Consider the following 17602-nt stretch of genomic DNA (forward strand, 5'->3'; position numbering starts at 1 on the left):
AGGGCCCGTCCGGCTTAACGTCTGGATGCTCTGAGCATCTTCCAGGAGGAAAACCGGGGGATGGCTTGGGCTGAGACCGAGGGCCTTTCCTTAGGGAGACCCAGGCATGCAGGGAAATAGCACTGGGCAAAGGGCCCCAAACCTGCTTCCAGGTCAGGCGCCAGCTGTGACCTGGAAGGTGTCACTTGTCCTCAGACACCTGTGTTTTCTTACCTGGAATGGATCTAGGACACAGACTCTGCCTTTCCTCCCAGCATGATGAGGTGAGACAGGAGGAGATGGCCCTTCAGAGGTCCAAGCCACCCGGACAAGCACAGGCCTGGGCGTCTGGTGGCTTGGGGTCCCTGCAGACTCTGGTGTGGCCTCCGTGACCCAGCGGGTCACCGTGCACGGGCCCCGGCTTCCTCCTCTAACCACGTGGTCAGGATGGTGCCGGGCTGGCTGATCTCTGGGGCCCTCTGGCTGTCAAACTGCCGTCCACCATCTCTGGAGAAAGTTTCCGTGAACTTAGGAGGGGAAGCTGCACCTTTTCTCCAGCCTGCAGGTAAAGGGGGCCACGGACCAGGGAGATGCCTGCCTCCCAGGCACCCTCTGGACCTTACGCATGGGTCCAGGGACCCCGGCGACCCGGATTCAGACTTTCCGCCATGTGCTGCTGCATTCTCTCCATGACCACAGCCTCTGCACCTGGGTGACCTGAGTCTCCCCTGTGTGTCCGCGTCTTCACTGCCGCCCACCAGGGATGGCCATGGCCCCCTGAGTGGCCCTTTTCTCTCCCTCTCCTTTGATTCACCTTCTCTGGTCATCGGTTCCCGTCACCTGTGATGTGCGGGCTTCAGGAAAGGGACTCAGATTCCTTTCCCAGGAGGGGCAGGTGCACTTTGCAGTCAGGCTGCTGCAGAGCGTGGAGGTCAGCGGCCCTGCTAGGCAGTTTCTCTCATCAGTTGGGATCAGTGCCTCTGGTCCTAAGCACCATTTGGTGGGGAGTCTGGGGGAGGGCTGAGTCGAAAGCTACTCTCAAGCTAATTCAGGGACACGTTAATTCAGTACAGGTTAATTCAGTACAGGGACGTTTACCTCTGGTAGATGGGGGGCGGGGAAACTGTTGGGAAGAAACTCCTGCAAAAGGCATGGGCTGTTCCTGCCCCCTTATTAGACAGAGTACAACTGTTTTGGGTTTGCTGCTTTACAGGACTAGTTCCGTGTGTAAACTTGAGAATGCCCCCGTCTGCTTGGCAATGCAGCCTTCACTTGTCTCAACCAGAAGATGGTTAGAGTGCATTATAACAGCCCTCTGAACACTGGCCCAACGTGACCGAGCCCCAGAGGGCACGAACACAGTTTCACCTCTGTCCAGAGCAGCCCTTTCTCTCGACTGTTCCACGCCCACTCTTGCGTTACTGCCCGAGGAGAGTGTGAGAACTTCTATTCTGTCTTCTCTGTTCCTCCACTGCATAAATATTAGCGTAGTGCTTACCACACTGAATTCTGCATTATTCACCTCTCTGTCTCTTCCTATTAGATGATGAGTTTCTCAAGGGAAGCCTGCTCCTTCAATTTATCTTAGCTTTATTGATCAAGCGCAGGGCAAGATAACCGAACTAGGAGAGCTCGTACAAAGGAGCCAGTAGGTCCAAAAATGCATGGGGCCCTGTGCACCCTCGAGCTGTCTCAGCTCACAGCATGATTTTTAACCTCTGAGGTCCTTCTGCATTTTGTGTTCATTTTTCTGATTTAAAACAACACATATCGCTTTGTCTCCACCCTCATTGGTGTCTCTACTTGGCTCCCTTCCACCCCTTCCGAATAAAATTGCTGCTATGAAGTGGATTTTTTCAGGGAGCTGGGCTGCAGGTGGGAGGGCGAGAAAGCAAAATGGCGCAGTCAGCAGTGACTGAATTGTCCATCCAGGGGGGCTGTGGTTGTGATCGCAGCCCTACGGCTGGGCTGCTGGCCTTTGCACAAGTCGCTTAGCTACACGCCTTGTGCCGACGCTGGATGTTGGACGCCAGTCCTCTGAGGTACATGCTTGTATTGGGCTTCTGCCTGCTTGTCTATGAAATGAATTCCTTTCCAGAGAACCTGGAAGGCTTCTCCCAGCCCTGCCCTCCAGCTCTGCAGTTCCATTCTTCAGGGTATTTCTGAGCTGGAGTTAGAGGCTAGCTGGGAGTTGGCATCGTCAGACAAAGGAGGAAAAAGCACAGACATCCCAGCTAGCCAGTGCCTCAGGGGCAGGGGTACCTAAGTTCAGCCGAAAGAATGTGGGATTCTATTTGCAGGAGTAGAGGACTTTGGTTACCTGACCCTTCTGAACTTTCCAATCAACATTTTATAGAAAATATGGAAAGAGTTGAGGTCATGTTTAAAAATTTCAGTTGTTTGCGGTGCTACTCCGTAGGGTAGCATGCCACCTTGAGGCATTAGTCAGCTCAGGAAAATTCAAGATTTTGCAACTCCAGACCTTTGGCTAATCAGATTCTTTTGTATTGGTGTCAGTGCCACTGTGACGCAAGTTGGTATGGTGGTGACCAGGCGTGATCCATCCCCTTAGCACTTTTTAAAAGAATTTATTTTATTGAAGTATAGTTGATTTAGAATGTTGTGTTAATTTCTGCTGTACAGCAAATTGATTCAATTATACATATATACACATGTTTTCCATATTCTTCTCCATTATGGTTTATCACAGAATATTGAATATAGTTCCCTGTGCTGTACATTAGGACCTTGTTGTTTATCCATCCTATATATAATCGTTTGCATCTGCTAACCCCAAACTCCCAATTCACCCCTCCCCACCCCCCCGCCCGGCAACCACAGGTCTGTTCTCTGTGTCTGTCTGTTTCTGTTCTGTAGATATGTTCATTTGTGTCCTATTTTAGATTCAACATGTAAGTGATATGATACACTATTTGTCCTTCTCTGTCTGACTTACTCCAGTGAGTATGATAATCTCTAGTTGCATCCATGTTGCTGCAAATGGCATTATTTCATTCTTTTTTATGGCTGAGTAATATTCCATTGTATATATGTACCACATCTTGTGTGTCCATTCGTCTGTTGGTGGACATTTAGGTTGCTTCCATCTTGGCTATTGTAAATAGTGCTGCTATGAACATAGGCATCCCCTTAGCACTTTAAAGAGAAAGGTCTTCACCTAGATGACCCAGTTGCCCTGCCTGTGACATGATTTTTTGTACCAATTCTCAAAGCCATTTCTGAGCTAGACTCAACATCATGAAGAAAAGGTAGTCCAGAAACTCCCCATGTGCCTGTTAAATCATTACAGACTAATAAAGGCAGTTCAAGATGCCTTACTGAGGGCTTCCCTGGTGGTGCAGTGGTTGAGAGTCCACCTGCCGATGCAGGGGACACGGGTTCGTGCCTCGGTCCGGGAGGATCCCACGTGCCGCGGAGCGGCTGGGCCCCGTGAGCCATGGCCGCTGAGCCTGCGCGTCTGGAGCCTGTGCTCCACAACGGGAGAGGCCACAATGGTGAGAAGCCCGTGTACTGCAAAAAAAAAAAAAAAAAGATGCCTTATTGACCTCAGGGCCCTCTGGAAGAAGGCTGTGCCCATACTTTGACATGAGTAGTTAGCACATTTGAAAACAGGCTTTAAAAAATTGGAATGTATCTGCCTATTTGATTGAGATACCACATATAAGTGATATCACTTAATTAGAATAAGTTATAGTAGATGAAGTCATTAAAAGTTGTCATATCGATTTCCCTAGAAGGGTATATATATAATAGAATTAGGACCTATTTCTAATAAAAATTAAGATTTGAGAGATACCTTCAAGCCTAACAAAGAATACCTACTTTATTCCAAATAGTTGCATAATACTTTTTTTTTAATTGAAGTATAATTGATAGTTGATTTACAATGTTGTGTTAGTTTTAGGTATACAGCAGTGATTCTGTTATGTGTGTATAGATATAGATAGATAGATAGATGATAGATTCTTTTCCAGATTCCTTTCCCTTATAGATTATTACAAGATATTAAGTATAGTTACATAATACTATACCAAATAGTTACATAACACTTAATGGAAAAAAATGTTTTTAATGTTTTAAGTAGATCTCTTAAGTACAGAAACTAAACGAGGGTATCCTTTGAGACCGTGTCTTCTGATTTTGTATTGGAATCCTGGACATTTAAACAAGCAATGAAAAGAAAAAGGGAATAAATTTTGGGAGTAAAGAAATATTTATAGATATGATTCTATATCTAGGAAATATTTTAAAGATCAAAAAGAAATTATTAGAGATTATAAAATAGAGTAGGTAAGATATTTAAAAATATATTTCATATTTTTATAAGCCTCATTTCAAAACATTGTTAATTTTTTCAGTTATCTATTTCTGTATAACAAACCACCCCAAAATTTATGGCTGAAGACAGCAGTGGTTTATGATGTCTGATGATTCCATGGGTTGGCTAGGCTCAGCTGAGTGATTGCTCTGCTTCCTATGGTTCCAGCTGAGGTCACACATGTGTCTGTACCTGGAACAGCTGGGGTCTAGCTGGACCCTTGTCAAGCGGGTAACTATACCTCTTCACATGTGGCTCAAGGAATCAGGAGACCATAAGCAGAAGATACACGGTGTCTCAAGACCCAGAACATTCTATTCACTGCGTTCTATTGGGCAGAGGAAGTCCCAAGGCCCAAATCCCAGGATGGAAGTAGGCTCCTCCTTCTGGTATGAGGGGTGGCCTGTGCACCCAGCCTTCTTTGCAGACACCCTTCCACTTAGCAGTCATAAAGGACACCTTAGGTGCCTCAGCATGATCAAATTATAAATTCCTTGGGAGTTAGCCATCATTAGAATTATAATGAGAGAAAAGCAGTGGACCCTTAGATACCTGAAAAGTCATAATGTATGAAAGGATAGGAATGGATAGAAAGCACATGGGAAAGAGGAGAGCCCTTCCTGAGTTAATTCACAGACTTCATACGATTTCAGTTCAGATGTCTAAAGGATATTTGCATCCATTTGGGAAACAGATGAACAATGGTCAACAAAAAGTTTGTTATAAATCAATAGCAATAAAGCAGCATAGTAATGATTCAAAAGATAGAAATGAGTCCTTCTGAAGGGGAAAACAAAGAGCCTAGGCTGAAATCTGCGTATATTTAAGAGCTAAATGGGAGTGGAATTTATGTACTCCATTTGGATTTAGAAATTAGAAAAGTCAATTCTAGAAAAAGTAAAGACAGAAAGATTAATGTTTTGGAACCATGCCTGTGCTATAATTATGGACTAATGAGAGAACATACAAAGTGTCATATGACCAGATAAAAGTATTTAAATATTTAGATCTTTTATGAACCTGGACGAGAACATTAAAATAAAAGGGGAAATAGGGGAACATGGGAAAGATTTGTAATAAATGTGATAGATAAACCCGGGGTATCTCCAGTGAATGAAAGAACATGACCCCCCCAAAATGCCAAATGCCTGATAAGCAAACGGTCAAGTCATGTGTCACACAGTCCAAAGGAAGGATCACACAATAGATAAGGACTTGAAAAGTGTTCAACCACACATGTAAATGTAAACAGTAATGAAGTACCAGCTCACATCTTTTGAGTATGAAAAACGATGCAGCAGCTTTGGAGAGCTATGAAGAATGCTCACAGCTGGTATCATTAGTAAAGATTATAAAGTGATCCATCTTTGCGTTCAAGCAACATGACAATACCTAACTAGAAGCAGAAAATGTACCCACCCTTTGACCAGAAATCTCATTCCTGAGAATTTGCTTGCTGGCAATTATTTATAAAAGAATGGAAAAGGCTTCCAACAGAGAAATGCTATGCAGCATTGTTAAAAATTAATTAATAAGTGAATAGATAGGTAATGCAGCTCTACTCCAAAAACCAGTGTCTAAAAATTGAGAACTCCTTCATAAGCTTGGGAGAGAGAAAGTGAGTCAAGTGCCAAGTGTGTTTCTGAACACAGTCCACGCCCCTCACTCCCCTCTCCTGTGACAGGTTGGAAAACAGACAGAGTCCCGGTTCTGGCTTGTTGTCACGTGGGCAGTTGTTATGTTTAGTGGGGAAGGGTGAGATGTGACCTTTGGCCCATCAGAACTCCTACAACAACACCTGTCATCAGTGTTATGCACTGAGACCATCATTTGTCACTTCCCTTATGACATAAAATAATGTGAAGTATAGAGGGACAGAATAGCAGAGAGAGGTCCCATCCCCCCAATATGGTCAAGTGAACAAACCCAACTAGCAAAGCTAGCTGTTGGGTCGGACAGTGAAGCCTGGGAAGGGAAGTGGAGTCTCTTTAAAAGTTCTAGGATTTAAAGTAGTTCTCTTATCAAGATATCAGAGGTCTCCAGTTGGTGTGTTCTCCGGCATTTGTTGAGTGGATAATGTTGTCTTAAGTGGAAACAGGTGTCAGAGGCAACATTATAAACTGGTGATTGGAGATTCTCTGCGTGTCAGTGTCCCGCATGTGTCCCCACAGGCCTTTCCACCCCCCGGGATTTCAGCTCTTTCCCGCTGGTGGTAACTGTTGCAAGTGGATGTGTGTGCTCGTGACACGTGCAGAATTAAGTCATTTGTCAGGCGCTGCCATGGGAATGAAATATTCCACATAAGTGTATTTTCTGAAAAAATGGAAGTTTCCACTTTTATTAGGTTCTCTATGCCCTTGGTTTCTTAAACAGTGCAATAAGCACACACGTTTATGATGAGAACTTTTTCGGTTCTGAAGCTTCAGCTTAAGTTTGATAAAGTTGTCAGTTACTGTTATTTAATCACTGCATGGATATAAGCATAAACAAAATGGGACATACGGTAAGAGTCCTAATGTTTAAAAAAACAAAAGGAAAAAAAATGACAGCCACTTAGATGAAAAATGCACAGTTAATTTACTATAGTAAATTGACTTAAATTCTCTCAAAAGTAAGAAAATTGTTTCGGTCCAAACAACAATAGTTGTATCTTAAAGAATAAGTCCAGAGCCTTTCTTTGCTCGTTACTCAGATTCTAGACCATTACCTTGCTCCGTGCATCAGTAGACTGCAAAAGGCTAAACCAAGGTACTTTATGTTTAAAAATTTTTCTTCCTGGCGTCAGTTAAATAAGCTACAATTTGATAAGCACAGTTGTCAGAAGCAGAACCTGTGGTTTTCTGCCTGTAGCTAGAGAGCTTTTCTGTAATTTGTAGTTGTAGCAAAGACATATTAGAACAGCCTCGTTTGTGGAAATGGGTTTAGCTTAATTTAGCCTCACACCTGCGTGTCCTGTATGGCATACGTCTGGCGTACATTCTCCTGCTCCACACCCTCGGCAGACATGGCTAGTTGATCAGAGCACCCGTCCCTCCCGATTCAGGCCTGGACTTAGGGGTCTCTGACAGCCCTCCACGCAGCTTGCCTGGAGTCAAAGGGATTATTTGCAGGCCAGTGTTGTGCTATGTCAGCTCTAGATTGATATGGAATAGTCTGCTGACTGTTCATCCTCTTGTTTACTGTTAAATGCACTAAAATAAGAAACTGACAGTAAACAACAAGGTCCTGCTGTGTAGCACAGGGAACTATATTCAACATCCTGCTATCAACCATAATGGAAAAGAATATATCTATATCTATCTATCTATATAACTGAATCACTTTGGTATACAACATTGTAAATCAGCTATACTTAAAAGAGAAAACGACATCGAAATCAGGTTTTTTGAAGATTATTTCAAGGGAAGGATTGTTTCATGTGTAAGCCATGCCCTCATGTCCCCTCTTAGCCAGATTTGTTTGCACAGAAAAGAACAGAAAGGAAAAAAACCAAACTGTGGGTGATTGGATCTTTGCTGTGCTTAACCATTTACGTGAAGTTCATACTCTGAGCCTCCCTTTTCTTACAGTTTTGTCTGTGCCTTTTGGTTCAATGTCAGTAATTACTTTGGTTACTGAATATTTATCTTTACAGAACTAAGCTGTGGAGGAATAAAGCTCCCACTGGAAACTGTCACTAAGATTAGCTATTTTACAAAGGAGTTTAGTGTCTGTACTTAATCAAGTAGCATTCTGGTTGCATTTCAACCTCCCAAGCTTTTCAGATTCAAAGTGAAATCCTCTGTGAAATTACATTGTTGGCAAAACTATTTCTGGCTTCTTGCCTCCTGACCGGTAGGACCTTGTCTCTCCCCAAAGAATGTTTGAATGGCTGCCAGTAGCAAGTTCTGTTTCTTCAAATACGTGGGTACTTTATCAATTAAGGTAAAAATAGATGAAGCAAGCTAAGACATTTTCATTGAGATATTTAGACTTGACCATCAGAACCAAGTATATTAAGAAAGATACAAACTAACCAAATTATTACCGGGTTGCATAAAATGTGGATGAGTCAATGAGACTCTTTTAAAAAGTGAGAAGAATAAGATCTTTTCTTTCACTCCTTTTGGTCCGTAGTTAAATTCACTGTGGAATAAAAAAACGGCTCTGCTGTTGATTTCTTTTTAGCTGGGAAGCATTCCCGGCTTTGGGGCCATCACAGAACAGAGGGTTGTCTTGGACACTCCGGTAGGCCAGACCTTCTACCCCTCCAGGGCCGCTCACCCCCGGCCTGTGTGCCCTGTCCTTCCTGCCCACCTCTGCTGGTCACTTCCCACCAGGTGTAAAAGTAGGCAGTGCCCAAGTTATGCTGTTCATCTTAATTAAATGACAAATTATTTCATCAGATGCAAAACCCCTACTAGTCTGTACCAAGTAGGGAGCTTGGTTGTCTCTCAGGAATGTATAGTTACAGAAGGTCTCTCATCCGTAGAAGGTGCGAAGCGTGGAGAAGGGCCCCTTAAAGCTTTACAGGAATGTTGACTGAGGACACCTGCGTACCTGTCACAGGTGGTGAGGTGTCACGACAGAGGAAAGGGACACATGGCTGGGGGACCTGCTATACGATCGATCAGGCGGGGTACTCAGCACGGCTCTGGCAGGGCCCGGACTCTGTGGGTGCCCCCATCCCTGAGGCCCAGTTCCTTCCAGGACCCCCAGCCCCTCTACCATCCTCTCTGATTAACGGGATGTACGTGACCCTCCAGAATCCAGACGAGCAGGCAGCTTCATTAGGAGAGGCGTCCAGCAGCCAGCGGGAGACAGAGGGGGATAAATTAAGAACAGAGCACCCCTGACACGGCCCCCAGTGCGATTTCTCAGCCATTAATCAAATCACGTGAAAAAGCCGCTGCAGCACTAACGCACCTGCCGTATCCCTCAGATCCCAAGTGTGGATGCGCTCGGGTGCCAGGGGGCGTGGGGGGGTGGATGATTAGATGTGTCCCTGGTTCTCTCCCCTGTACCTTTTGCTTGAAAGCAGGATTTCTCTGCATGCCATTCAGCATTTCTGGGCCAGCGTTCTTGTGTCAGAGTTCAGCGCCCAGAGCTGGGCCAGTCTGGTTCCCGTTCCGAAGAATATCGCATTCCCTTTCCTGCCTAGCTCTTGAGACATTGGATGTGAAGTCACTGGTGCCAGGAACAGAAATGGCCCCGTGCTAAGGAGGGGTGGTCGTGCGGATCATTGCTGTGTCACTGCCGTATACATTACAGATCTTCCTCTAAGGGTTTTCGTGAGGATATGCAGCTGATCTCTCTCACCACCACTATCTTCTTCAGCTGGATTGGCACATGTGTGGCATGCCACTTACCATTGTTGTGTCACGACAGCCGTGCGTCCGGCCAGGACCACGACACGTGAAACATACAATCTCTACACACTCTTCAGCAATGCATAATACTGTCTCTCGGGGCAGTTGCTGGCTTAGTACAACACATGCACACAGGCAGACGTGTACACACATGCACATGTGCACACCGGCACACACGTGTACACACGTGCCCCTCACACACACACACACACACACACACACAGCCGTATTTCATAGGACCCCATCACCTGAGCCTGATGTGAGCCCCCAGAGGCTCTCAAGTGAGGAGAGATATCACTGTTCAAAAGAAAATTCTAAATCTTATTTCAGGTCTTGACTCAGATGAAGAACTTGGGCTACTCTGTCACCACACGTCCTATCTAGGTGATTGTCTGGGGCTGTTCGTGGGGTCTCCATCCTCCGTAACCTTTTCTTTCTGTTTCATTGTCTGCACGTCTGCATGGCTATGGAAGCACGGAGGGTCGGGGACGCACAGGGTGACGTGTCCGGGCCATTGTGTCTCGAGGATGCCCTCCGGGTTCGGGGAGAGCTGGAGGAGAGGTCCCTCTCCTTGGTTCTGTGAATCAGTCATGTCATTCCCCAACGCCACTCTTTCACGCCCAGCCAGCAGCTTTGGCATTTCTTGGGATGTGGACAGAAGAAAGATTGGCTCTAGCAAATCCAGTGTGTCTGCTCCTTGTTCCCACGGCTGTAATGTGAGCGCCATGCAGCCCAGAAGGACGGCCAGTCGGAATGCTGTCTGATTGTCAGCCGCTTGCCTGAGTTTGTTCTTCTTTGTTTTGTTTCAAACAGGGCAGTAACTGACTGGGGGGAGGGAAGGATTTTATTTAGCAACTGTTCATTTCCACGAAGAAATGGTGCCTTGCGGCTATTACTAATGCTTCTTTCTGTGTGTGTCTCCCATCCCCAGACCAGAGGGTGGCGTCCTTCTGTACCCTGACAGATATGCACCCCGAGCAGGACCTGGAAGGGGCCCAGGAGCTGCCTTTATGTGTCGATCCTGGCAGTGGCAAAGATTTCATGGACGCCACTGGGTATGTGACTCCCGTGGACCGCCTCCCTCCCGTGTCCCAGGCCCCAGTGGTTGACAGGGATTCAGCTCAGCCCCGGCCAGCCAGGAAACCATTTTCCCCTGCCTTCCCCAGTCCTTCAGGACCCAGAGAAGGGACCGGTCGGGCCTCGCTGACCGCCCTCCAGCTGCCGGGGGCACACGCTCCCGCCCACCAACCCTGGTCCTCCCCCCAGCCCCACGGCTCCCACTGAGGTGAGCCGAGAGCGAGCCGTCTCTGTCCCACGTTCTCAGCGTGCTCAGCACCCACAGAGTGTACGTTCTTTCTCAGTGTCACCCACGCCTGATTCCCACTTTCCTGTCAACTCGAGTCATCAACAACTTGCGTGTTCATCTTGGTGATGAGCCTCTTGGTACTTCCTTAACAGAGAAAGGCACATGTGGGGAAATTGGTCTATATTTGGTTCTCAGGACTTCGTTCTGGTCTCCCTAATCTCAGCTGCTAACCGCATTTAGATCACCTATCTTTTGCTGTCTTACCAATGTGTGTGCCTGTAGAGATTCTGAATCCCGTTAAATCAAAAGCGACCCAGGAGGGATTTTTCCACCCAAGCAGCAATATGTTCACTTTCGACATCTGACATAATCTTACTTATTTCCTTGCTGGGCTCTAAGCACACAACAGAATTTTTTACGTGAAAACTTTACCAACGAAAAGTCTTGACTGCGATGTCTTGACTTCAGCGCGCTCGAGTCTTTCTAAGTCTTTCCTTCCTTGCTAGAGGGCGGTCTCCATCCACACTGACTGGGAAAGTCAACCAGCTGGAGCTGATTCTTCGGCAGCTGCAGACCGACCTTCGGAAGGTAAAGCAATCGATTGGACGCCCACGCTCAGAGCTCCCTCTCTTACACAGTCAACCTTTTTTTAACTATTAGGAATTAAAAAAGAGACACTCAGGAAAGATAACTACCCTAATCAAAACCCAACAGTAAATGGAAACGGAGACTCCTGAGGTCTGATTCCATCTTCTTGCCCACAGTGACTGTATTTCATTGTAGGGGGACACAAGGTCCTGTAGATCTGACTGAAGGAGGATGAGCCCTGGATGGCCAGTCTTCAGAATGAGGCAGAAATGCAGCAGGCTAGCGTTTTTCAGTTCAGTGAGTTATCAGCTGCACCAACATTTATGAGCTGACCTAAGAAGAGTTAGTTGCTATCAGGAAGCCTGGCCTCCCCAAGCTGCTTCCTCCTGCTCAGTCAGCGTCTGCTCTACCCATCCACCTGTGCGAGCTTGGTCCTCAAAAGATGTGAAGTCATTCATTCCACAGACATTCGCCGAGCTCTTGTTGGATCATCAGCACCGTGCTATCGGTAGCCGCTTTGCTATCCAGGGAAATGGAATGGAGTGCTGTAGCTGGAGGGTGATAGTGGGGGGGGGGGGGGGGGCATGGGGAGGGTTTTGTTGGCAGAAGAAGGGAGAAGTGACAGCTGGCGTGAACGCTGGTGGAGATGATCCATTTGGGAGGGAAATAATATCCTGAGCCTAACGAGGAGGGAGCTGGCCTGGATGGGAGTAGGGGCCGTCCACACACAGTTACCAGAGCAGTGTGTGTGTGCGTGTCTGTGTGTGTGTGTCCGTGTGCATGCGTGCACACATGCATTCATACACGAGTACAGGCCTACCTCAGAGATACCGCAGGTTTGGTTCCAGACCCCTGCAATAAAGTGAATATCACAGTAAATTGGATCACATGGATATTTTGGTTTCTCAGTGCATATCAAAATTATGCGTATGGTATACTGTAGTCTGTTACGTGCGCAATAACATTATGTCTATAAAAACAATGTACGTACCTTAATTTAAAAATACTTTTTATGCTAAAAAGTACCAAAACAATGACAGCACGTTGAAGATCACAGATCACCATAACAAATGTAATAATAATGAAAAAGTCTGGGATATTGGGAGAATTACCAGATGTGACACCGAAACATGAAGTGAGCAAATGCAGTTGGCAAAATGGCGCCCATGGACTTGCTCAATGCAGGGTTGCCACAAACCTTCAACTTGTAAAACACTGGTATCTGCAAAGCAAGGTATGGCTGTAGTCCAAACAGAGACAGGTTGACAAAGTTCCCCTCTGGTTTTTTCTTTATTCCAGAGCTGAGGGTGAGCAAAGGGAAGGAGGGTGAGAGATTTAAGGATGGAGGGTGAGGTGTAGAGTGGAGAATAATTGGACCAGGTATATTTGGTAAGACTGCAGCATAAGTTAGGTATTTTCCTCCAGTGTGGATGACCAGCTGTCCCAGCTTACCTGGCATGGAGGGTTTCCCAGGACACAGAACTTTCAAAGCTGGAACTAAGAACGTCCCACCCTGTCTCCAGATGTAGGTGTAGAAAAGTTAGAGAGTTGGACTTAACCAATATTAGATTTCAGACAAGAAACTAAGACCAGGAGCAATAGACAAGGACCATTCAATGTGTATAGGATGTGGTTAAACTGAGGGACTCAGAGTCTAAGCTGGGTGAGGAGGAATAATGTCATCACAGGGGGTGTCAGTGGATGCTGACAATAAGGTAAGATTGGTAGATTAGATCATTTTTGGAGGGGTGGATACTGGAGAAGTTATTTTAGAAAGACAAGAGGTGGTGGTCAGGCAGTGCGAGCTTGAAGCATTTAGGAAGATGTGCGGTTATCAGTAATAGCTTCAAGGTACAGGAAATGGCCACAGGAGGGGGGGTGAGGGGGGCAGTCTTCGAGGTCACAAAGAGACTGAAACAGTTGGGACATCTACAGCGTCTTAAGATCATCAATAAACATGAGGGATGGAGGAGGAAAGAAGAAAGGTGAACCACATTCTAGAATCTTCCATGATGGGAGGGAGTGGAGATATAGTCGACCGTGGCAAAGAGCAGGGGTGGCAGGTCTTACAGCCCATGTCAGGCTTCTCACGGGAGCTGGGATTTTAGGGGAGAGCAGTTACCTGCACCTGGCAGCCTCCAGGCCCTGTGCTCTTCAGAACAAGCCCTCGTCCCCAGGAGAGAGTCAGGACTGAAGATAAAGGGAACATCCAGGGAAAAGCTTGAGAGTTTAGGAGGCTTCGGTGACAGAGGACGTTAAACGGTCAAGGGGTGAGGAGAGGTGGGCAGCTGAGCCACAGCAGGGCCCTGGGGATGTCTGAGCCGTGTTGGGAATGAGAGCCCTGGGGCCTGGGGCGGCCCGGAGCTTGAACCTCTTGTAGTGACTGAGGGAAATGGGCTGAGTCAGCAGTTAATTCTAACACCAGCCTCCACTTGGGAGCGGTGTCTTTGGTCGAGAGGTGAGAAGGGACAGAAAATAGGAGCAAAGCTCAAGGGCAGGGCCAGACACGCCGAGGGGGCCAGTCTCCTGAAGAGTCTCAGCCCCCAGCTCACCTGCACGGCCGTGGGCACAGGGCTGCAGGTGCATCTGCGGAGTTAGCAATCAAGTCATCTCCCACCACCACTGTGACAATGACACCCCACTCTCTCTCTGGGGCAAGACATCCCTTTCAGCGTTCGGGAGCTCAGACTTGTGTTGTACGTTTTCCGTTACTGTCTGTTGGAAACTCCAGGTCTGATTCTTACGAAAAGTCTTTTTTATTTTTCTTAATACTATTTGTTTATTTATTTTCGGCTGTGTTGGGTCTTCATTGCTGAGCACGGGCTTTTTCTAGTTGAGGCGAGCGGGGGCTACTCTTCGTTGCGGAGCACGGGATCTAGGCGCGCGGGCTTCAGTAGTTGTGGCACGTGGGCTCAGTAGTTGTGGCTCACGGGCTTAGTCGCTCCGCGGCATGTGGGATCTTCCCGGACCAGGGCTCGAACCCGTGTCCCCTGCGTTGGCAGGTGGATTCTTAATCATGCATCATCAGGGAAGTCCCTGAAAAATCTTGATAATTTGTACATAGTTTTTAGTGGCACACTTTGAAGGTCATTAGGGAAATACCCTGTCCCAGGAAAGCTTTAAGATGAGATGAGCTCATGATAAACAAGCCCAGGATCAGCAGCTCTGCTGATTCCGACTTGTCCAGTAAGGAGGTGCAGCCCGGGAAGCTCTGCCCTCCTGTCCAAGGCTATACCTTTTCCCAGGCCCCCTTTTTCAGATAGAGGATAATATAGACTGTGGTTAATCACCTTCCCGTATAACAGCTGTCTCGCTTCCTGTTGGGAGCAAAGTGGGGTGAAAGGAAAGAATATTCTGAGTTACTCGTCCCCACCCCCCTGTTTTTGGCAGAAACCAGCGTGGTCAATCAGATTCCCTGTCCCCTCAAGAAATAAATAACTCAGTTTAAAAAAATAAAATAAAGGGTAGAAGCGTTCGTACCGCAGCTGGGAGGAGACAGCGTGTCCGGTAGATGCATGACCATCTGTTTCCACCCCCTTCCCCCAGGAGAAGCAGGACAAGGCCGTGCTGCAGGCCGAGGTGCAGCACCTGAGGCAGGACAACCTGCGGCTGCAGGAGGAGTCGCAGACGGCCGCGGCCCAGCTGCGCAAGTTCACGGAGTGGTTCTTCAGCACCATCGACAAAAAGCCGTAACCTGAGCGCCGCCCGACCAGGGGCCCTGGGGAAGCCCGGGGTCCCTTCACAGTCGCCAACATGTGGTTTCTCGCTGTGCTTCCAGCCCACCGTAGCTGTGCTTGCTGCCCCGCTCTGTCTAGCGCCACGCCCCCAGCAGCACAGGGAGCCGCCGTGTGACCGCGGAGAGCAAAGCTCGCGAGGATGAATGTAACGCTGGTGTCGAGATGAATGTAAACTCTGGTGTCAGTGCGGCCCTCTGAGGCTCTGCTGAAACGGAGCTCTGCGTGGGCTTCCCTCCTGAGGGACGAGGGTTGGGTTTTATCTCCTATATATCAGGTGACTTGGTAGAGATATTAAAACAATTGACCATAGCTTGGGCTTTAGAATTGTAAAATAAACATGAGAACAAATAATCAGACATATACTTTAATGTTAAAGGTGCTCTATTTTTTTGGATGTACAGTAGTTTTTATTTCTACAGCCACATTATCATAGCAATAAGAAAGAGGCAGGGGAAATAGTTGGAAAAGCCGTGTCGGGAGGGGGACAGAAAAAGCACTGATGTGTCTAACACGAGTTCAAATGCAGTTCCTTTAGAGACTTATTTATTTGCAGGAGCAAACGGTGCCTGAATATTAACAGTGTTCTGATTAAAAAAAGAAGAAGAAAAGATACATATGCCTTGTAAATGGCTCACTGAGTAGTTACTTCAACTCTTAGTTCACTTTTGTATAGTTGATGCTCTGTTGAAAAAAAAAAAAAAGAGTCAACCTGCTTACTTACGAGAGGCCCCCTGTGTGCCATGAGCCAGCAGAATCACTTGTACGATGCCAAATTTGTTTATCTTTGTACAGAAGCTTTGATGAAGTGTCTTGTATTTAACACCCTTATTTAAGCTTATTTAACCTTAAGTTGTTAATTTTATAAACTTTGGTTTCACCTGCACTATTTTGGAGGGCGGTGTAGGTAGCAGCGGGCTCAGAAAAGGCTGAGCTTGCCCAAGCAGAGTGAGGAGAGGGGCAGGACCTTCCTTCTAACAACTGGATGCTGCTAGTAACGAGTTGTTTGTATTGCTTTACCATTTTTAACTGTTCTATTTGAGATGAACGTACATTTTGCTTTTTTTAAATAAATGTTTAAAAGCGTCCACACAAGGAACAATGTTGTCAGCTGAATGTAGACTTTGGGGTTCTAATATGTCAACAATCTGAGTGTATGAGAATTTATTCTTGGTAATTTAGGACCTTAATCTGTACTGAGTACTACTGAGCCTTCTTACAGAATCCCAACCTGATTAAAAAGTTACTAGTACTGATTAACGGCTGCCACGTGCCAGACACTGTCCTCTGCACTTCTCATAGATCTCACTGAATCCTAACAGTATCCTTACTAGGTGGGTGCCGGGATTCCCATTTTACAGCTCAGTAAACTGAGGCTAAAGTGAAGTGATTTACCCAAGATTGCCTTTCATTTTGATTTTTTAAAAAATTTTTAATTCAGCAAAGCATTTGGTCTTGCTTACAAGAAAATAAATGCAATAAAGTAATAGGGATTTGAAAAATAATCAGGAAGGAGTAAACTGCAAACTTGAATCAAAGGTGAGACAGAAAGAAGACAGAACGTGAGCTAGAGTGGGAAGGGAACCACTGTAATCACGGTACAACGTTCTCCACCTTCCGAGAACAGAAACCGTATCAAGAATGTGGAGGAAGTGAAGTGATTCCTAGAATTTACCTTCAGAGGGATTTCTCATGTGGGCTTCATTCACATGAGCGGTGTATTGAAAAATAAACGGTCCTGCAGCCGATGGAGCAGGAGGCTTCATGAGGCTGTTTCCTGAAGCCACCCCTGCAAAAGATACAGGCGCACCTCCAGGACACATCCAGGGAATGCGGATTCTCAGGAAGCCGGGGCTTCATGGGCCAGGTAGGCATCTTCCTCCCTCCCCACTCTCCCTCTCACCGTGACCCAGGCCCTTGCCAGGAGTGGAAGAGCCATCAGTGATCAAGACCAGCTGGGCCCTGTCTTCGGGGGCATACAGTCTAATAAGGGGATACAGGCATCCGATTATTTGAAACTCAAAGATAGAAATAACGAGTGCCTGGGATGGGCTCCCTTAATTATTATTATCATTATACTGTAGTAATCATAGTAATAACTGACATTGTTTGACTCATTACCATGTGCCAGGCACTGTTCTGTGTCCATTGTGTCTATATGGCAGCTCTAAAGGACAGCTACCTAGATCATCCCCTCTCTACAGGTGAGGAACAGAGTGCCTGGGGAGACCTCCGTGGGTAGGAAACTTCTGAAGGTGGGGAAGGAGCAGGCCAGGGGGAGCTGGGGGGAGTTTTCCAGGCAGAGGGG

The 17602-nt window shown here is 46.7% G+C and overlaps 1 protein-coding gene across 2 annotated transcripts in view; it reads left to right on the plus strand.

The window, feature by feature from the left end:
- SIPA1L2 (signal induced proliferation associated 1 like 2) overlaps positions 1-16396 on the plus strand; it is a 109566-nt gene extending 93170 nt beyond the window's left edge. The window contains exons 18-21 of one of the 2 annotated variants that reach the window (XM_059053816.2): positions 9997-10050; positions 10598-10721; positions 11479-11560; positions 15107-16396. In XM_059053816.2, the coding sequence (XP_058909799.1) occupies positions 9997-10050; positions 10598-10721; positions 11479-11560; positions 15107-15253 (407 nt within the window). In that variant the 3' untranslated portion in view covers positions 15254-16396. The remainder of the gene's footprint in view (positions 1-9996; positions 10051-10597; positions 10722-11478; positions 11561-15106) is intronic. The other variant, XM_059053818.2, reaches the window with a different exon arrangement.
- The last annotated feature ends 1206 nt before the right edge of the window (positions 16397-17602 follow it).

Source organism: Kogia breviceps, chromosome 2 (genome assembly GCF_026419965.1).
Source record: "Kogia breviceps isolate mKogBre1 chromosome 2, mKogBre1 haplotype 1, whole genome shotgun sequence".
In the NCBI taxonomy this organism is placed as follows: Eukaryota; Metazoa; Chordata; class Mammalia; order Artiodactyla; family Physeteridae; genus Kogia; species Kogia breviceps.